The sequence below is a fragment of the Ranitomeya imitator genome, chromosome 8 (genome assembly GCF_032444005.1).
Source record: "Ranitomeya imitator isolate aRanImi1 chromosome 8, aRanImi1.pri, whole genome shotgun sequence".
Lineage (NCBI taxonomy): Eukaryota > Metazoa > Chordata > Amphibia > Anura > Dendrobatidae > Ranitomeya > Ranitomeya imitator.
Window position 1 is genome coordinate 165,851,633 of NC_091289.1, and position 22,393 is coordinate 165,874,025.

General features: G+C 43.8%; 1 protein-coding gene across 9 annotated transcripts in view; it reads right to left on the bottom strand.

Annotated features, from left to right (window-relative positions):
• Nucleotides 1-22,393, bottom strand: part of RALGPS2 (Ral GEF with PH domain and SH3 binding motif 2) — a 145,169-nt gene that overhangs the window by 73,867 nt on the left and 48,909 nt on the right. For 8 of the 9 annotated variants that reach the window (XM_069737774.1, XM_069737769.1, XM_069737776.1 and 5 more), the window contains exons 2-7: nt 11,065-11,214; nt 10,808-10,915; nt 8,835-8,885; nt 5,286-5,369; nt 3,404-3,493; nt 2,416-2,508 (exon numbers count right to left, since the gene is read on the bottom strand). In XM_069737774.1, the coding sequence (XP_069593875.1) occupies nt 2,416-2,508; nt 3,404-3,493; nt 5,286-5,369; nt 8,835-8,885; nt 10,808-10,915; nt 11,065-11,121 (483 nt within the window). In that variant the 5' untranslated portion in view covers nt 11,122-11,214. Of the gene's footprint in view, nt 1-2,415; nt 2,509-3,403; nt 3,494-5,285; nt 5,370-8,834; nt 8,886-10,807; nt 10,916-11,064; nt 11,215-11,647; nt 11,726-22,393 lie in introns of those variants that run through there. The other variant, XM_069737770.1, reaches the window with a different exon arrangement.

A 22,393-nucleotide genomic window follows, 5' to 3' on the forward strand; every position in this document is an offset into this window, starting at 1 on the left:
AACCTGGAAGCCACCGCAAGAAAACCCAGACCACACTATAAAAACACTTGGGATTTACCGGGGCCCGGACCCAATATTCTCCTGGATTACTGGTCTCTGAGAACGAGCGCTTTACACACTTGGACGACTGGAAAAAAAAAAAAAAAAATACAACTACAAGCCAAAGAAGAAGAAATGAGTGGGATTACAGATGTTCTCACACAGGACAATAACGGAGATTATGCGCATATCCAGTAGCAATGACCATTCATCACGGCAGGGCGACAGAAGATATTCACTTCTGGGATTAATAAACCCTAAAAAATAAAGGTCTGTAAATAAGATATCATGAAATCTACAGCTATGCCAGGGGAAGAACAAACACAGTCATGTGCAACTTAATTTGTAGTTTTATTACAATTTATGCATTTTATCAGTGTTGGAAAAGGGGGGAAAAATACAATAGCATACATGTATATATAGGGGTGGTTCTGGCATTTAATACCGACGACCTCTTTCAGATACGTCATTAATATACATTTGGGGAGTAAACATTGAACAGATCGAATACAGCCGTGCTGCTCAGATATGTAGCGGCGGATGCCGAGAACTGCAGATCAGATCCCATGTAGGATTAGCCACCAGAACCTAACAACATCGGATTCCCACTAACCTTACATCGAGGATGTATCTTAAGGACAGGTCATCAATATTATATGAGTGGACAAGCATTTTAATCAAAGGAGTTGTATATAAGCTTTATAAGTGAATTCTTCCTTAGGTCTTGTTTTAATTGGAAACTTTGCTTGATTTATATTACCAAATATTGATCGGCCAGAGATGCGATCGATACAGTCAGCCAGACAGCCAGGCAGGCAATCGGATCAATCCGTTGGTCAGCCAGACAGACAATCGATCCGGTCAGCCAGCCATGCAGGCAATCGATGGATCGATCCGTCGGTCAGCCAGCCAGGCAGGCAATCGATGGATCAATCTGGTCAGCCAGACAGGCAGGCAATCGATGGATCGATCTGGTCAGCCAGACAGGCAGGCAGGCAATCAATAGATCGATCTGGTCAGCCAGCCAGGCAGACAATCGATGGATAGATCCGGTCAGCCTGACAGGCAGGCAATCGATGGATCAATCCCATCAGTCAGACAGGCAGCCAATCGATGGATTGATCCATCAGCCAGCCAGACAGGCAGGCAGGCAAACGATGGATCGATCCGTCGGCCAGCCAGACAGGCAGGTGTACAGTCCTACGCTACCATTCAGACTCCATGCACACAGTCCAGCTCTAAAACGATGCCACGTAAACCTTTTATAGCCATTTCTTGAGACCACTGAACCCATAAATTAACCATTTCATCACCAGCATCCTGGCTGTAACATGTGCATCCACTGTGCAATGGCCGACTACACAGCACTGACTATTCATGATCCGACTTCTGAGGTCCCAGCCCATACAGATGTTTCCCATTAGACACGTCTTTCACCCTCCCAATTTGCACAACCCTGTCTCCTGGCCATTGACATCTTTCGCCCTCCAGTAATTGAATCGCTCTCCACTGCATCTTCCGCCAGAGAGGACTCCATCCGTCACTTGTCTCGCCCCCAGTCTTTAGTGAGCTGCTCCTTCACCCACCCGTCACCTAACTACAGTATGGCTGTCACTGTATCCGCGGACCAAGCACTCCTCCTCGCAGACACACGCGGCACGCACATGTCTAACAGATTAACACCAGTCCACGAACTCTTCTCACATCCCAGGAGTGACAGGAGCCCGACCACAGACAACACCATTCCTCAACGCAAACTCCATCACCAGAAAACAGAAGCGAGCGGGGATGAATCCGTGGGACGGCGCAAAATCTCACTTCATCCCTCGGCTTTTAAAATCACTGGTTCTCCAGCTGTTGTAAAAGTACAACTCTGAGCTTAATCTTGAGCTGGAGGACATGCTGGGAGTTGTAGTCTGCGACTAGAGACCACTAGATAAATCCACTCCTATCTCCCGCTGGACTAAAAAATAAATAAATAATAATCTGTCTTTAGTGAATACAGATTTTCCCATTCCAGAGATGGGGGATGACAGCTGGTGCTCATTAAGTTCTATGGAGACCTTGCAGCAGAAGGTCTGTCTCTGCCTCTGGCGCCTCTCTCCTCCATAGAATTTTAGAAGCTCCAATTGCCATCTCCTATCTCAGTAATTTTACAGGATTTACCCATGAATCGAGAGTCAAAAGATAAATCCAGAAGTCGATTAGATACAAAGTTTCTTATTATCATATGAACAATTGATATAGGAAATAAAAATTAAAATGACGATTAGTCTAACAAACAAAAAAGAAAACAGAAGCCTCCAAACATCTGCAAAGAATAAGTGACACCCGTTGATAGAAGCAATGAAAAATATATATTTCTATACTACTTACTGCCCACGTCTTGGTGAGTCGGAAGATTGGCGCACTCTGTAAACCGGACACCACGGCCATTAATGCGTGCAGGTTGTTCAGCTCATACAGCTTCTGTGGACATAGGACATATTCACTTTACAGTTTCTCCCTTTTTGCATTGTTTTTTTACTTCTTTTTTTTGCTCTATACTTTGCAGTTTTGTCATCATTTTTGTCCATTGAGTTCAATGAGGAAAGGTAGAACGGAATCAGGAATTGCTGCCCCATTACCGCTCTGCAGAACATTAGCTACGGTATATGGGCACGCGCCCACGTCCAGTATTTGCAGCAAAAAAAGAGACTATAAGCTGCGTGCATGGGGTTTAAGGAATCTCACTCATTTTGTTGGGACGGTAAAATGCTGAATTTTTGCTGCAAAAACGTGACGTCCGTTAACGCTGTGGCTGCAAAAATACATACATCTCATTTTGGAGGAGCGCTATTGGTGCAGCAGATCATTGCAGTGAGGAGCCTTGAAGGAGATTGTATGGATAAACGCCATCCATCATGTCAAAGTGAAGTAAACGTGTTATTTTTTTGGTAACAGAGGGTGCGGTACTATTTATTGTGCACCTGGTGTTGTGATGTGTCTTTATGGTGGGTCTGTTGTTGGAGCTCCCCATCAGGATGATGGCTGAAAACGCGTTGTGAACCAGCCCCAAGAGTGATTTTTCTTCCTTACAGGCGCTTTTAAGTGTTGGAAGCAATGCCTGCCATCACATACATCAATGCTTCGCTCTGGGAATTGCGCTACAAAGCCTCTTTCCACAAACTCCCAGGAATACACTGGGAGAGTTCATGGACTCACAGGGCGCCTGGAAGCATTTAATGGAGTCCGAGAGGAGCTGCCAAATAAAGTGTCAGGAACAAATATTTATCCTGGGGTGTGAGCAGTGTAAGGACGCGGTGGTGCCCACATCTTCTACTCAATGCCAAGGCGGAAGGAAAACACTGCGGGCATCTCTCACCTTGGCAGTTTTTATGTAATGGCTCAAGACCTCGGCACGAATCTTTAGTGTTTGTGCGTGAAGGATCTCTCTCACAACCCAGAAGCTCACCTGCGGAAAACAGGAAAAGGAGAAATACGGATTTAAGGAAGCGCATAGAACAAGTGTGACACACCGGTATGGTAATTCACTGGGGTCCAACGAGTTCTTTGAACACAAGGTTTCTGACACCATCTGACAGACTGGCACGGACCGGGGTGAAGGCGGAAAATCCTTTCACAGACGGACTAGTCAGCCGTACACAGAACTACGGACTAGTGATGGATGAGCGAATCTACTCGTTACTCGAGATTTCCCGAGCACGCTCGGGTGTCCTCCGAGTATTTTTTAGTGCTGGGAAATTTCGTTTTCATCGCCGCAGCTGAATGTTAGCCAGCATAAGTACATGTGGGGGTTGCCTGGTTGCTAGGGAATCCCCACATGTAATCAAGCTGGCTAACAGATGTAAATCATTCAGATGCGGTGAAAAAAAACGAAATCTAGCACTAAAAAAAAAAAATACTCGGAGGACACCCGAGCATGCTCGAGAAATCTCGAGTAACGAGTATATTCGCTCATCACAACTACTGACCCCAGTATTGAAATACACCCACTGCTTAACAGGGTATGGCGGTCTGAATGGTTTAAGGGGTTCTTCAATGTTAGAAAAGCTCATAATATGTTAAAATCAATTTTTGAATATGGTATATATTTTGAAAACTATTCATTGTTATGGCATTTAAGTTTGGATTTTAGGCATTTTTAATTTAATGTTGCACTATCGTCATAACACATTTCAACGGGGTTAACAGGGAATTCAAAATGTTTCTGGCTATGGGCCAAGAACTTACCGACAAGAAGTTGCTAACTACCTGCCTTTTAGCACACGACAGGCCCAGCACCCGGACACGGGCCCAGCACCCGGACACGGGCCCAGCACCCGGACACGGGCCCAGCACCCGGACACGGGCCCAGCACCCGGACACGGGCCCAGCACCCGGACACGGGCCCAGCACCCGGACACGGGCCCAGCACCCGGACACGGGCCCAGCACCCGACACGGGCCTGTGTGTGATCAGGCCATTTATAGATAGAGAAAAGGATAGAAAAACACTTTTTATTTTGTAAAAACAACCACAATTGTGTGATCGGTTCCCATCAGGCGAAAATCAGCCAATATGCAGACTGTTGCAGAATCAAAAGCAACTTCTAGAGAGAATATTGCATTCATTACTCCCTAGGACGCAGATCCGACAAGAACGCTCTTTTAATGGTACTAACGTCACAGACGGGACTGGAAATTGTCTGCAATTTTTCATCAAAAATATTTCCAATAACTCCCTTCCCCCCCCCCGCTCCCCTCAAGTCTAAGGAGCTGTATAGCACAACCTTCATATTACCACATAAAATGTAGGGAAAGTTGAAGTTAAATAATGAATGTTATTTCTATAAAGAAAGAAAAAACTTGGAAACAGGAATGGTAATTTCCTTACTGCAAAAATGAAGTCTGACTAAAAAAAAAAAAAAAATAATCCTTTTGCAGCCCAGGTTACTTAATTTTTAAGAGTTTTCCGCTAAGACATAAAACTTTGCCTTCAGTGACTTGTGTAATATAAATTCTATTATATGTCTGACATGACATGGACGGTTGTTAGATTCATATTTATTACAATAAATTATCACTCACCGATAGTGATCACCACTACAAACAATGTATGGACTCCTACTACATCTTATATTAAGCAAGCTTCAAAAATTAGAACGCACTTAACAAGCATTTATAACTGTATGGAATTAGCAAAATATACAGATTGAAAGTTCGTCATTAGAGATGTCAAAAAAAGCAAAACAGTCAGTGACTCACGTGGTTAAATCGTCTTGTGAAGGCCACAGCATTTGGTGCAGAACTGTATTTTTCTTTTTTATTCCATCCGCAGCTTGATAATTCCTAAAGACAAATAAAAAAAAAATTAAAACTGTTTATTTATCAACCCTTCTAAGGCATGTAGGTCATGGGAAGCTGAGTAAAATGACACCTTATTAGTTGAGATCCGATGTCTTATTCCAGGGAAATCCACATTTTTCTTAATATGTAAATGAGCTGTTAAGATCTATGGGTTGGACATAGATCTCCCTGAGAATCTGCCCCCATGGATTATTTTACATGAAAGGGATGGTTACCAGTGTAAGACCAGGAGAGCAGACTGTCAGTCATTACATGTCTCACACTGGTAACTGTCCCCTTCATTTAAAATATTCCCTGGGGGCAGATTCTCAGCGACATCTATGTCCGGCCCATAGATCTTAACAGCTCATTTACATATTAAGAAAACTATATACTAGAAGGGATTAGTGGTTAAAAATTATGGCGGGGCAGCTTTTTAACATTGAAGCCTATAATTGATGGAAGTCACTGCCATCGATTATGTCAAATAGGAACTGCACCAAAACCCTTCCACACAGTGGTTACCACTGAGGCTACTGGGATTACAGGCCAATACTGGAAGATGAGATCCTGGTATTTGTAGAAAGAAACGACCAGGGAAGGGGATCAGTAGGTAAGCATGTGGTTTTTATTTTTCACTGCACACTCGGGTCCTTGACAAAATATAAAAGGGTGGACAATCCCTCTACATTTTCTTGCTTCGATGACAGTGATTATAACCTACAATGATCTAAAATCACAAGCGATTGTGGCATAATTGCCACAAAAATACAAAATGACCCTCCATTAGGGGTTCAGCCATATGGTGACAAATGTTGAATTTTAATGTCCTGGCACCAGTGAGCAGCTGGGTAGACTGGTGGACTGATCAGACACGCTTCCCCTTCGCACCACGGGGAGGATTGTGAGTGGTCGGAGAATAAGTCCTGGATGACAATAGTAACCATGGAACAATGGAACGTCTGATCAGGAGAGGACACCTCACCATTCATGGTCAGGGGGTGATGTGGTATAGATGATGACCGCTTACAGGAGAAATTCATCTTTTTGTGGTCTTCAAATATATGTACACAGAAATGCTCGTCTGTGGTGGCTGCTCACAGGTATTGTCCATGTCGGGGAGGAGAAGGATACAGCTTCCGATCCAGGTTTATGTAAAATGAATTCCTTTATTAGCAAAAAGTTAAAAAAATTTGACAACAAGATGAACAAATGCACCTATCTAAGGTGTGAGGGGAGAACTTTGGGGTCTCATCACCAGATACGTTTCGAGCACTAACTTGGTTTGGCAGGTAGCACCCGAAATGCGTCTGGTGAGGAGACCCCCAAGTCCATAACTTTTTGCCACTAAGGGAATCTGTTTTATACATCCCTGAATCTGAAGCTGGATCCTTCCTTCTCCTAAATATAGTGGGTGCTGAACAGTTGGTGGGTTTCTGTGCTGATTGTTCTTCGAAAGGGTGGGCTTGTCCTCTTTTCCTTCTACATGTGGTTTTCACCACTATCATTTATGGTAGTTGTAAAGTGCAAGGCTTTGTCACAACATCCATAAACTTCGATGGACAGAGCAACATGCATGGTCTCCTCTGTGGAGTGCCGACTGGGGAAGAAATGGAGCCGCATGCTCCTGAAAGGGGTCATCTAAGCCACACAATGCTCCTCTGGGAAGTGGGGATAGCAATCCTAAAGACCCTTTATCAAGCTTTGCCACATGACTTAGGGTACCGTCACACTGAGACGACGCTGCAGCGATACGACAACGATGTGGTCGCTGGAGAGCTGTCACACAGACAGCTCTCCAGCGACCAACGATCCCGAAGTCCCCGGGTAACCAGGGTAAACATCGGGTTACTAAGCGCAGGGCCGCGATTAGTAACCCGATGTTTACCCTGGTTACCAGTGTAAAAAAAACAACAAACACTACATACTTACATTCCGGTGTCTGTCCCTTGCCGTCTGCTTCCCGCACTGACTGACTGCCGGCCGTAAAGTGAAAGCACAGCGTGCTGTGCTCTGCTTTCACTTTACGGCCGGCAGTCAGTCAGTGCGGGAAGCAGACGGCAAGGGACCTGACGGACACCGGAATGTAAGTATGTAGTGTTTGGTTTTTTTTACTTTTACGCTGGTAACCAGGATAAACATCGGGTTACTAAGCGCGGCCCTGCGCTTAGTAACCCGATGTTTACCCTGGTTACAAGCGAACGCATCGCTGGATCGGTGTCACACACACCGATCCAGCGATGATAGACGGAGATCCAGCGACGAAAGAAAGTTCCAAACAATCTGCTACGACGTACGATTCTCAGCAGGGTCCCTGATCGCTGCTGCGTGTCAGACACAGCGATATCGTATGGATATCGCTGGAACGTCACGGATCGTACCGTCGTAGCGACAAAAGTGGCACTGTGAGACGGTACCCTAAGGATTAGAAGCCAAACCACATACTCTATTTGCAGACACATGTTTCGGGGTGTTTGACTCTCATTAGTGCAAAGCAACAAATCTGATTTGGCTATGTAAGAGGTCTTGGAGACTTGGGTTTTGAGGGAACGTTTATTCTTCTGGAGATGTTGTCAAGCCGATGTAAAGAGCCTTATAGGCCATGTCATGCTCCTCTGGTAATTAAATACGTAAATATACTTTTCAGAAAGAAAAAAACTTGACCTCTAGTGCTACCTACTGGGGGTAAACAATCCCTTAAGAATCCAGGTCAGAGGCCTCTCCCCTATCCATCTCAAGACGCTCTTGCTTTGCTCTCATGAGGCGTAAACACCCGAAACACGGGTCTGCAAATGAAAATGTCCGATTTGGCTTCTTACCCCAAGTCATATGGCACAGCTCGTTTAAGCATCAATAGTGATTTTTTTAGGATTGTTACCCCCTTCTCTAGTCTATTTGTATATTCTGCAATGTGAACTGACTTCCTGTCTGGGTGACCACCATTTTCCTACAGGTACCAATGTAGCCTCAGAATTTTACTTTCTGCATATCACAGTACTTGTTGTGCTACAGGGACATTTTATGAGACCCCAGGAAACCTAAGAAAACTCATTTAACTGAAAAATAGCACCAGGAAAAACAAGATGGTGAAGAATCAGAGAATTGTGCTAAGAGGGATTTTATGTATTACGGGGGAAGGCTATGAAAAATAAATTGTATAATCCCAGTGAAAAACGAGAGGGGATAAATGCAAATACCGAGTGTAAGGTTTCATCTTGTATCAGAAGGAGGATTAGCTGCGGCTTATGGAAACCGAGAGCTCAAAACATGAAGACTCCTCCAGACACGGAATAAAACTAAAATATTAGCACTGTTCTAGGTGATAAATGCACATCAGGAGCTCAGGGACCCTCATACTTTAATAAATGCATTTTTTCCAGAATATATAAGGAAAGGAACAAACATCAATCTTAGGATGGTGGCAAATCATAAGATTTCTAGAAGTTATTTACTCCATGAACTACTCACCTCTGGCTGAATGGCTTTAAAGACCGGCATATCCATTAGTGTTATCTGACCCTGCAAGAGAGAGCCCAGAGGATTAGGACTAAAGACCACGGCACCCAGCAGGTAAACAGTGAGGACCCCATACTACAGGTATTGGGGGGGGATCGGCGGTGATTGTGGGTTCTCTCTCTGGGGTCTGACAGGTTTATAGTCGGGCGCTGGGAATTTAGATAAAATAAGAACAGATCCTTGCAGAACGCACATAACTTTAGGTCAGAAGCTTAAACACGAACATATCTGTGATCACACAACTTAAAGGACTTCTCCATCATTCTACAACCTCTTCTTGATCGATCGAGTGATGCTGAATTTTTTTTTTAATTATTTTTTTTTTACATTTTTGCTTGCACTACTCTGGCCATGAAAGTTACTAGATCAGGATTACCTGTCCCGATATTACACACTCCATTGATTTTAATGGACACCATGTAATACTTCACTTCACCGGATTGTTTATTATGATATGGATGACTTTATATTCTAAGGCCGAACAATCCCAAATTATCCAAATCATATATTCACATATTAAATTGCAAGAAAATAAAAATATTTAAAAGGGCTTTTGCTAAACTACATTGCACGTACAGCACTTTTCTGGTCCAGGAAAGGTCATTGCTACAGATATAAAGCCATTTCTAAGGCTGCAGAGCTCCGGAGATCAGCCAAATGGAGAAGACTTCTTCCAAAAGAATGATAGTGACAACTCATCCAAGAAGTCACAAAAAAGGTCTGTCCATGACACCATAATACAGAAATAAGCCAAAAATCAGATTCATGGCAGTAAGGCATTGCTAGCCAAGAAAAACGCTGATGCTTGTCCCATAATGTCCCAGATGTTTGGCATCAACTTTTCAGGACAGAGGCTTCAAGGACAGAGCAGGTTATAATAGATCTGGGGTGGAACAAAAATCTGCATTCCCCAATCATAACACCATGTAAGCGGTCTAATGTAAAGGTGCGGATGTTTTGCATCATCAAAATGGACAGCTATTCAATGAAGGAAAAAATATTTCTGTTCTATACAGATGAGTTGACAAAACATATCAAACCTCAGCAGGTCAAGGGATCAGTACGTACCATTATACTTATGTATTTCATATGTTCCCAAATCTCTGTTTATTGCTTATGACTAGCTGAATGCTTTTGCAAAACTGATAACAAAAAAATCAATCAGATCCTCAGCTCAGTTATGACTTCTATTCTCCCTATCCCTTCTCGTAGTGTTAGAGGCAGCAGCAGAGAAGGTTTACACATCTCCACACTGTGGACAGGGGAGAAAGCATGTAAAGTCTCAGGGAGGGCAGAGAAAACCAACTCTAAGAAAGCACGTGAAGAGGAAATATGTGAAGGATAGAAGATATGAAGCTATATAATCTAAGAAAGACAGCAGTATACTGGCTACACAGATCTCACATCCAGACTATAACAAAACAAAATGGAAATTAGGGGAAAGCTGCGACCTGCATGTTGGAGTTTGAAAATGAATGTAGACATGTGCAATTTCAGCTGTAAATCTAGTGATCTACTAAAGGAAACCACTAACATATATAATTTTTCCATTTAATGATGTCCATAGCCTGTAAAAGAATGTGCAAAAAAAAAAAAACTGCAGAAAACATAAAATATCAAAATAAAGTATTGGTGATCCAGTGCAGAAGCCCCAGTGTAACCCCCAGCCCGTAATAAGCCTGTGTGATCGCTGCAGCCAGATTGTGGTCATGTGAAGCCCTCCAGACCTAAGCGCTCAGCGATGGGAGTAACCACAAATTATAAGGGGCCACTAAACAGATCGGGGCGACTGCCGGCAGCGTCTGAACAGGATCGTCTGGATAAAGCAGAGACGAGTCGAGTTTACGGTGTTATTTCAGAATGCCGGCTGCTGGATATTCACTAAAGAGCTTTTTCTTTGGCAGACAGAGAGGCGGACATCTTACAGCATATTCCTCTGGAGTGACCATGAGGACGTCAAACACGACAGCATCAAAGCTTTTCTTCAGGGCAGCAGAGTCTTTGTCGCTCAGCGATTCTGAGCTACTGCTTTTCTGCAAGAAAGAAAAAAAAATATTGTAGTCAGATGAACGGTACCAGGAAACCTCAGAGTTTTCAGGAGATAACTAGGATACTTCCCGCAGAATTCACATATTTGTAACCCAGGGCAACTTCATTTTTTGGAAATGTTGTGGTCCCTCACCTCTGAAGCATTCGTGGCGAGAGCAGTGATGCTCGACTGGCCATTCATTAGGTCCATTCTTCCGGCACCATTAGTGCTTTCTCCCTCTCCACAGTGTGTGAAAAACTCTGATCATCTCATCTCCACGGAAGTAAAAGCATCATTCTCATACTGCAATAAAAAAAAAAATTAAAAAAATTGTAATATAAGATCAGTAGTCAGAATTACATCCATACAGATTAACACATTAGCGCCATTGTGCAGTAATAGGTTTCATAGTAATTATGAGAACTGAACTCCATTCATCCGAGTGACTAAACACATTGACTGCGATGACACAGACCTGAAAACTCAAGTGGACGAGGAAAATTGCTTGGGGTCAAAGGTAACGAAATTGGTTTCTAAATTTAACCTAAGGACTAGTTTCATCGTTGGGCTCCTTGTGAGTGCGGAGGACGTGTCTTACGGTCTCAGAAGACTGAATGCAGACGGTTTATTATACCATGGAGAAAATGCACAAAGTGGCTTTTCACACAAAAGTAATAATTATAAAAAAAAAAAATAAAAAATAAAATCAACCAATCACAGAATAGGTGACACATACTGCATCTAATCACTAGGGCCCCCGGCTCCTCATCATTGTGGTCGTGCACTGCTGTGGTCGCGCCTGGGTTGTGCTGCTCCATTCATTGTCTATGTGACGGATAGAAATGGCAGAGTACAGAGCTGCGCTGCGTCCATCAGCCCCAGACACCGAGTCATGAGACCGTACATATGATCAGCTGCAAATGCGAGCATGCAGAAAAATGGAATCAGGGGCATCTTTAAAAAAGGAATCTGTCTCCTGGCTTCTGCCATCTAATCTGGGAGCAGCATAATGCAGAGACAGAGACGCTGATTCCAGCGATGTTTCACTCACTGGGCATATTGCAGTAGTTTTGATAAAATCACTGATTTATCAGCAGGAGATTATCACCCGAGGACTAATAAACCTCCTGCCAGGTAGTCCTCCATATTCATGAGAGCTGTATAACCACACCCCCACCACCGATTGGCTGCTTTCTGTGTTCACTGTGCATAGGCAGAAAGCTGCCAATCAGTGGTGTGGGCGGGGTTATACAAAGCTCAGCATTTACAGAACTGCTAGATCTACAGCAGAGAAAACAGGGATTTTGTCAAAGTTACAGCAAGCAGCCCAGTAAGTGATATATAGCTGGAATCAGGGTCACTGCCTCTTCTACTTGCTGCTCTCAGAAGGGGTAGCAAAAACATGGTGACAGATTACCTTTATTAATTAAAAACAGATTACAAAAATGGTGGTTTCACAATCTGGTTAGACACCCTATACATACATATATTATACACACATTATATCATTTTATTTAAAGGTAACAGATATAAAAAAAATAGGTCATTTTCTGATGATACATCCCCTTTAACCTGTTCTGAAAGGGTTGAATATTTTGGCAAATGATTGCCAAGTGCCTCGGTTTATTAAAGAATTAAAAGGATGTATGATAATAAAGTTTTAGGATAAGTCAGAAACTTAAAAGGCGGCTCGGTGGGGAGGGTCAAGGAGCTGGGTCCGCCAGTCTGGAGAATGAGCATGCCACAATCCCCAAAAAGTCACAGTTTGTAATGAAGAGGCGGCCATACATACAGCAATAAAATGGCTTTATGGACAAAAATTAAGGGGGAAAACACCAGCTATAAGTAATAATCAGAAATGGCGCCCGCCACCTTCTTCACTGCAGATTCCTATTATAAACTTCCGCCAGCCTCATGTTGTATGGGACAGCTCAGCAGTTTAGGAGATCATAACCAAAAATTGGTAATCTAAATACATAACAAATATTAATTTTGAGCTTAGGATATGTTCACGAGAGGATTTAGGTACAAATTTCAGACATAATCAAATAGAAGAAAATATATATTTAAGAATAATAGTAAAGAATGAGGAGTGTCAGAAAAAATGCCCCAGACAACCAATCCAAAGCCTGTGTATATAATATCTGAATATACCCATGTATATACAAATTCTGGGCAAATGTACAGAATATAAAAACATAAAGACGACTCCTATACGTAAAACCCCCCAGCCGCCTTTTTGATCACGGACTGTGAAATATAAGCTTGCAGCGCCACCTGCTGGTGATAAGGCCATTTTCCAGAAGAAAAAAAAGGCATATATGCAACAAAAAACGTTATTTGGCAGATTTTTTTCTTTTAATTAGATGCCTCCTATGTCAGACCAGTAACATAATTATTAAGGTTGAAGGAAGACTAAGGCTGGTTTCACATTTGCGTTTAAAAAAAGCAGCGTTTTAAACGCAAACGCATGTGGTGAAAAAAACGCATGTAAACGCGTTAAAACGCCGCTTTTTTTAGACGCATGCGTTTTTGCATGTTTTAATACAAACGCGGCGTTTTGACGCGTTTACATGCGTTTTTTCCTGCGTTTGCGTTTTTAAAACGCATGATGAGAAGTGTCTGACAGCTGCCAATCATCAAAATCAACAAGAAAACCCACTTTAAACAGAAATAGCTAGGGTTAGGATCCCTTAGGGTTAGGATCCGTTAGGGTTAGGGATAGGGTTAGGATCCCTAGTAACCCTAGGGATCCTAACCCTAACCCTATCCCTAACCCTAAGGGATCCTAACCCTAAGGGATCCTAACCCTAAGGGATCCTAAGTGATCCTAACCCTAACCCTTGGGGTTAGGGTTACGGTTAGGGTTAAGATCCCTTAGGGTTAGGGTTTGGGGTTGGCTTAGTAGTGTGTATTCTTGTGTTTTTCTATTAAAAAGCATGCGTTTACATAGACAGCAATAGGTTTTTTTGCGGCAAAAAAACGCCGCTAGAAATTGCTACATGTTGCATTTCTGCAACACAACGCAGGCATAGAAAAGACGCATGCGGCGGCAAAACGCATGCAAAAAACGCATGCGTTTGTTTGCGCTAAAATGCAGCGGCAAAAAACGCAAATGTGAAACCAGCCTAAGTCCATCTAGTTCAACCCATAGCCTAACCTAACATGCCCTAACATGTTGATCCAGAGGAAGGCAAAAAAAAAAACCATGTGGCAAAGAGTAAGCTCCACATTGGGGGAAAAAATTCCTTCCCGACTCCACATACGGCAATCAGACGAGTTCCCTGGATCAACGCCCTATCAAGGAATCTAGTGTATATACCCTGTAACATTATACTTTTCCAGAAAGGTATCCAGTCCCCTCTTAAATTTAAGTAATGAATCACTCATTACAACATCACACGGCAGAGAGTTCCATAGTCTCACTGCTCTTACAGTAAAGAATCTGCGTCTGTTATTATGCTTAAACCTTTTTTCCTCCAAACGTAGAGGATGCCCCCTTGTCCCTGTCTCAGGTCTATGATTAAAAAGATCATCAGAAAGGTCTTTGTACTGTCCCCTCATATATTTATACATTAACATAAGATCACCCCTTAGTCTTCGTTTTTCCAAACTAAATCGCCCCAAGTGTAATAACCTATCTTGGTATTGCAGACCCCCCAGTCCTCTAATAACCTTGGTCGCTCTTCTCTGCACCCGCTCCAGTTCAGCTATGTCTTTCTTATACACCGGAGACCAGAACTGTGCACAGTATTCTAAGTGTGGTCGAACTAGTGACTTGTATAGAGGTAAAATTATGTTCTCCTCATGAGCTTCTATGCCTCTTTTAATGCATCCCATTATTTTATTTGCCTTTGTAGCAGCTGCCTGACACTGGCCACTGAATATGAGTTTGTCATCCACCCATACTCCCAGGTCTTTTTCATTGACGGTTTTGCCCAGAGTTTTAGAATTAAGCACATAGTTATACATCTTATTACTTCTACCCAAGTGCATGACCTTACATTTATCCCCATTAAAGCTCATTTGCCATTTATCAGCAGAGGGGACATGCAGTAATGATCACTCTTCATACACTGCTGGTAAAGCCACCATGTGCAGTGTTGGGACAACTTATTGTAGACCTCTGCAGCTCTATGGGGAAACAATATTTTAAAGGTGAGAAACCCTTTAATAGCGACCTATAGTGACTACACATCCTACTAACATGACCACCAGATCAGTACAATAGTGAGCAGCCATCACTTCACTTGAAAATACAAATCAAACTTTTCACTATGGCAAATTTTTTCAGGGGATACAACATAAAATCTCCCCCTGCACACATGTATAGCACAGACGTAATGATCCAGCTGTGATAGGACACTGCGTCACCATGGAACATTGCAGATTGCCGCTAGTTGGATCCTGACAGCTCTCTGGCCTGGAACACGTCTGTGTATTTACCAGGAAACAACACGTTTGCCATTTTTCATGGAAAGCTAAATGACAGATCTCTGTGTCCACGGGGCATTTTGATCTCACGGCTCATCGGGCTCCGTTACCAGCGATCACGGCGTATGTGTCGTCTCAATAAGGAGAGCAAGGGCCGCAGAGTTCTATCAATGACCGTTTATTTACACAGCACCATTAATTCTACAATTAAAATGTTGACCCCGAGGAAAGCAAACACCCCATGAGGCAGATAACTTTTCCCAACTCCACATTCGTCAATCAAACTAGATCCCTGGATCAACGTTCTATCATAGAATCTAGCACCTGTAACATATTATATTTAGGAAAGCCATCCGAGTCAGTGGCAACGATTTCCAAAATCTCACTGCTCGCACAGAAAAGAATCCATATTCTAACTGCTCACAAAGTAAAGAATCCATAGTCTCACTGCTCGCACTGTAAAGAATCCATATTCTCACTGCTCACACAGTAAACAATCCATATTCTCACTGCTCGTACAGTAAGAATCCATATTCTCACTGTTTGCACAGTAAAGACTCCATATTCTCACTGCTCATACTGTAAAGAATCAATATTCTCCCTGCTCGCACAGTAAATCCATATTCTCACTGCTCACACAGTAAGCAATCCATATTCTCACTGCTCATACTGTAAAGAATCAATATTCTCCCTGCTCGCACAGTAAATCCATATTCTCACTGCTCACACAGTAAGCAATCCATATTCTCACTGCTCGCACAGTAAAGAATCCATATTCTCACTGCTCGTACAGTAAAGAATCCATATTCTCACTGTTCGTACAGTAAAGAATCCATATTCTCACTGCTCGTACAGTAAAGAATCCATATTCTCACTGTTCGCACAGTAAAGACTCCATATTCTCAGTGCTCATACTGTAAAGAATCCATATTCTCCCTGCTCGCACAGTAAATCCATATTCTCACTGCTCGCACTGTAAAGAATCCATATTCTCACTGCTCATACTGTAAAGAATCCATATTCTCACTGCTCACACAGTAAACAATCCATATTCTCACTGCTCGCACAGTAAAGAATCCATATTCTCACTGCTCGCACAGTAAACAATCCATATTCTCACTGCTCGCACTGTAAAGAATCCATATTTTCACTGCTCGAACAGAAAAGAATCCATATTCTCACTGCTCACACAGTAAAGAATCCATAGTCTCACTGCTCGCACAGTAAAGAATCCATATTCTCACTGTTCATACAGTAAAGAATCCATATTCTCCCTGCTTGCACAGTAAAGAATCCATATTCTCACTGCTCGCACAGTAAAGAATCTCCATCAGTGATTATAGTAGGCACCCTGAGAGGTAGTCTGCTTTCCTCTAGTAGAGGACTCCCCCCTCATCGTCTCCACAGGAGATGCGCAGCCATCAGAGGTCGCTCATCTCATCTCAATGGAAATCCACGCATGTTTGGCCCAGCATTCACATTTAAGGCAGTCAGGAGAGATACCCGAGTGTTCGGCCGACAGCCATCTAATGTGGACGGGCACCTTTAGGCGCTAACAACACATTTTTAATTATTTCTACTAGTAAATTATTAAAAGAAGAAAAAAAAAAAAGATTTGTAGGAAACAATATTTTTACAAATGGATTCTTCAAATAAGTAGATAGAAAAATGTACACAATGGAGGCAAAGTAGTAAATAATGAAGCCGGCGCCGGCCGCACAACGCTGCCATCCATAAACACTGCAGGCTCCCAGTACAAGTGTTTAGCTCTGATGTAGAGAGTCCGGGCCGGAGGCACCGCCGAATTACAGTATTAGAAAACATTTAGACAAGGGGAAGATGCCATAATTCAAAGCCATTGAATCTGCTAGTGAAGAGGAGCTCCGGAATAACCATGCCGAGCTGACAACATCGCGCCATTTACAGGCTGCAGCCAGGAAGTGTTCTGCTGTGTCCGTGCACACAGATACAGTACTAGGGCTTCTCTGGACTACAAATCCTCACTTTAATTATAGTTCAGAGACGGTTTTTAGTAAAGTTGCACCAGATCCCGCTTACAGAGTTTCCGAAAGGCCTTCATACGTGTTCAATAAACGTTGGCCGAACCTACAGATTTCAGCGGTCTCAGCCCACCCTGTGTATGTGGGCATCCGGACTCTTCTCGGAAACCAAGGACCAGGCAGGCGGCCATCTCCTGATCCTTTTATGCTGTGGCTATGAAGAACATAGGAACGCTCAGCCAAGCCAAATGTTCCCGTGTATGGGAGAGATGGCGGACGGCGATCTAATGTGTATGGCAGCTTAACACTCGCCATCATCAGATCATTACTTTACTATCGTTTATATGGCTCCTCCATGTGTCACTGCCATAAAGAGATCAGTGGCTCACAATATGCAGCCCCTGCCTAGAGGTGGCCATAAACCCTAATGAATGCCAGCCGATCCAGAGGGTCCAAGAGCAGCATAGGGGGATGTTCCAATTGAACACCCCCAATCCTTTGTTTTCAGAGAAGACAAGCAGAGAAGACTGGCAGAGACGTATCCCCATTGACAACACATGCACGCTCAGCATAGCCAAGCATGCATATTGTGTGGGAGGGATGGGAGTATGATGTTGGCCTGGACAAGTAGGTCAATCATGGAACAAATCTTGATCACGTGCATGAACCCCATCAGCGTCCCCATCCGTGCCCCCCATCAGCCTCTCCATCCATGCCCCCCCCATCAGCCTCCCCATCAGTGTCGCCCATCAGCCTCTCCATCCGTGCCCCCCATCAGCCTCTCCATCCGTGCCCCCCATCAGCCTCTCCATCCGTGCCCCCCCATCAGCCTCTCCATCCGTGCCCCCCCATCAGCGTCCCCATCAGCCTCTTCATCCGTGCCCCCCCATCAGCGTCCCCATCAGCCTCTCCATCCGTGGCCCCCCCATCAGCCTCTCCATCCGTGCCCCCCCATCAGCGTCCCCATCAGCCTCTTCATCCGTGCCCCACCATCAGCATCCCCATCAGCCTCTCCATCCGTAGCCCCCATCAGCCTCTCCATCCGTGGCCCCCCATCAGCCTCTCCATCCGTGGCCCCCATCAGCCTCTCCATCCGTGCCCCCCCCCATCAGCGTCCCCATCAGCCTCTCCATCCGTGCCCCCCCCATTAGCGTCCCCATCAGCCTCTTCATCCGTGCCCCCCCATCAGCGTCCCCATCAGCCTCTCCATCCGTGGCCCCCATCAGCCTCTCCATCCGTGGCCCCCCATCAGCCTCTCCATCCGTGCCCCCCCCCCCCATCAGCCTCTCCATCAGCCTCTTCATCCGTGCCCCCCCATCAGCGTCCCCATCAGCCTCTCCATCCGTGGCCCCCATCAGCCTCTCCATCCCTGCCCCCCCCCCCCCATCAGCATCCCCATCAGCCTCTCCATCCGTGCCCCCCCCCCCATCAGCGTCCCCATCAGCCTCTCCATCCGTGCCCCCCCCATCAGCGTCCCCATCAGCCTCTCCATCCGTGCCCCCCATCAGCGTTAATATGAATTAAATAAAAAACAGCCTGTCTCTAATGGCGACTCACAGAAATGTGAATGTAGCGTTACCCACACATACTAGGCCAATGTCATAGAAAGCCAATTAACTACAGTGCAAGAAATTTTTTCTTTAAAAAAAAATTGAATTTTCTGTTACGTTGGTGCAAAGTGTCTGCACATGTATGGCCTGCTCTCCTGTTCCTGGCCACCAGCGGCTGCACCCCGACCGATGCTACCGTTATGACATCTGATGGACTCGTCACAAGTCAATAGTCGGAAACCTTTATATAGAGCTCAGGAAGGAAGCGAAAACGTATGTAAAGTCTGAGCGGAGGTGAGGAGCAAAAACACAAAGTGTTGGTGAGGAAGGTAAAATAAACTGTATCAAAGAAAAAAAAAGTTACTAAAGATTCCGGTATCTAATGCTGGGATATTGGCATGGACTCCTATGATTTTTGGACAAGGGGTTGATCCCGATCCTTTTTAGAGAGTAAATTCGGCCATAATGTCGGTGACTGATGAATCCTTGGCGCTGGATTCGTCCTCGACAGTTTCCATGGAAGTCTCTTCACTATAGAAGACGTTCAGCCTCATTTGCAAGCGCTGAGAAAGAGATTTTATGTAGTCGTGACAAAGGGCGAGCACGAGACGCTGCGCACACGGCGGCGCAGCACCGGCCTGGGGTCTGCAGAGAGCGGCCCCTCTGTCACTAACCCCACAACTGCGTGCAATCCCCCCGCATTCCCACAACAGACACTTCATTGCTATGTACAGGGGGGAATTCTTGGCATTTTCATGGAACCGCTGCACACAAGAGGCTTTATCCAGCTGTACATGGGATTAAGAGCTCTGCAATGCAGAGGAAGAGGAGGAGAAAATGACATTTATTGGCTTTTTTCATTGAGAAGGGGAAAGACAAATGCAATATGTGAGGGCAGATTACACAATGGGGCCGTGGAAATAAAACAAGCCAAGAAAGTGCAAGTATGAAGAAGGGAAACCGAGACATTAGTGGAAGGACAGAAAGGTCTCAGAAACCCAAAGTTGTCAATTGTCACAAAACTGTAGCCGTTGTTATACATTTTTACTTTGGAATTTATCTTAACAGAGAAATCTACCTTTCTCTGCCAGAACTGATCTTTCATTATCGATTTACAGGTGGTAATCTATTCAGTGAAGACGGATTCTTCCCATTACTGAAATAGGAGATGACAATTGGTGCTTTTAAAACTCTATGGAGATGAGAGGAGCTATTCACCATAGAACTTTATGAGCACCAACTGTCGTCTGCCATCTAAGTAATGGGGTGATCTGTATTCGCTGAAGACATTTTATAAATTCATTGGCCATTTTGAGAGTAATCAAACCAATCCAGGAAGAAAAAAAGAGGCAGAAAGTTGATTATTTTAATGTCCACTATTGATTTATGGTGAAAAGAGAGAGTTAAAATGACAGATAGGGTATGTGCACGTATTTACAGTGGATATTTCTGCACAAAAAAAAAATACATCTTTGCGCAGGAAAAAAGTGCAGCGTACAATCCACGTTTTGGTCTTTTTTCTGCATTCATTTGCACGGAAGAACACTGAAAAAAAATGCAAAAAATTAAAATACTGCAGGTTTGGAAAAGAAAAAAAAAAAACACCATTGATGGTCAAAATATGCAAAAAAAAAAAAAAGAAGCAGCATGTGCATGGGAGCTCAAAAATCTCATTCATTTTGCTGGTATTGTTAAACAGATTTTTATGCACTGAAATAAACTATACAAATACTCTTTAAACATGCAGAACATATAGCCAGAATTATATGCCATTAAAATCAGCTCTATTAGGTTGTAAATTCTTTTTTTTCCCGTCTCCAACACTGGTCGAAAGGAAATAGAATAGGAAAAGTAGCAGAGAACCATAAGCGCCACACAGTCACTGTGCACATGTAGGAAGCCCCCCGCGGTGCTTATAAACACTGCTCCACAGAACATTTCCATCATTTCCCCGACTGAAATGACCAAACTGCTCCAAGATCACGAACCCCATGGACATCCCCATGTATATTTATCATGGCTTTAAATTTAAGTCCAAAGAAAATCTTAACTTTTAGGAAGCATTTTGCTGACTTTTCAGTACAGTGCATGAATCAACCATGTCAGAACATAGCGAAGTGAATGGAAAAGTAAGGTGCAGTACCCATGAGCGGCCAGTAAACAATCTGTGGCGCTGTGCTGTCCCAATTCGGGACATTGTTTACATCCATTCACCACCAGAACAAATAGAAGCGGATGACGGCGTGGTTGATGGTTGTCGGACCCCAACCAGTCTGAAAAAACCCCAATGATGGAGATGCTAATAGACCCATATTAGGAGAAAAATTCCTTCCCGACTCCATATTCGATCATAGAATCTAATACCTGTAACCTACAGGTGCATCTCACAAAATTAGATCATCATCAAAACGTTAATTTATTTCAGTTCCTCAATACAAAAAAGTGAAACTTGAATATTATACAGAGTGATTACACACAGAGTGATCTATTTCACTTGTTAATGTTGATGATTATAGCTTACAACCAATGAAAACCCAAAAGTCATTATCTCAGTAAATTAGAATACTTTACAACACCAGCTTGAAAAATGATTTTAAAATCCGAATTGTTGGCCTACTGAAATGTATGTTCAGTAAGCGCACTCAATACTTGGTCGGCACTGCTGAGATGCTATGAAAGCCCAGGTTCCTTTGATAGAAGCCTTCAGCTCGTCTGCATTGTTGGGTCTGGTGTCTCATCTTCCTCTTGACAATACCCCATAGATTCTCTATGGGATTAAGGTCAGGCAAGTTTCCTGCCAATCAAGCCCAGTGATACTGTTGTTTTTACACCAGGTATTGGTATTTTTGGCAGTGTGGACAGGTGCCAAGTCCTGCTGGAGAATTACATTTCCATCTCCAAAAATCTTGTCGGCAGATGGAAGCATGAAGGACTCTAAAATTTCCTGGTAGACGGCTGTGCTGAGTTTGGTCTTGATAAACACAGTGGACCTACACCAGCAGATGACATGGCTCCACAAACCATCACTGATTGTGGAGACTTCACACTAGACCTCCAGCAGCTTGGATTGTGGCCTCTCCACTCTTCCTCCAGACTCTGGGACCTTGATTTCCAAATTAAATGCTAAATTTACTTTAATCTCAAGACAACACCTTGGACCACTGACAACAGTCCAGTTCTTTTTCTCCTTGGACCAGGTAAAACGGATCTGGCGTTGTCTGTTGGTCACGAGTAGTGATGAGCGAATATACTTGTTACTCAAGATTTCTCGAGCATGCTCGGGGGGTCCTCCGAGTATTTTTTAGTGCTAGGAGATTTAGTTTTTATTGCCGCAGCTGAATGATTTACATCTGTTAGCCAGCATAAGTACATGTGGGGGTTGCCTGCTTGCTAGGGAATCCCCACATGTACTTATGCTGGCTAACAGATGTAATCATTCAGCTGCAGCAATAAAAACTAAATCTCCGAGCACTAAAAAAAATACTCAGAGGACCCCCA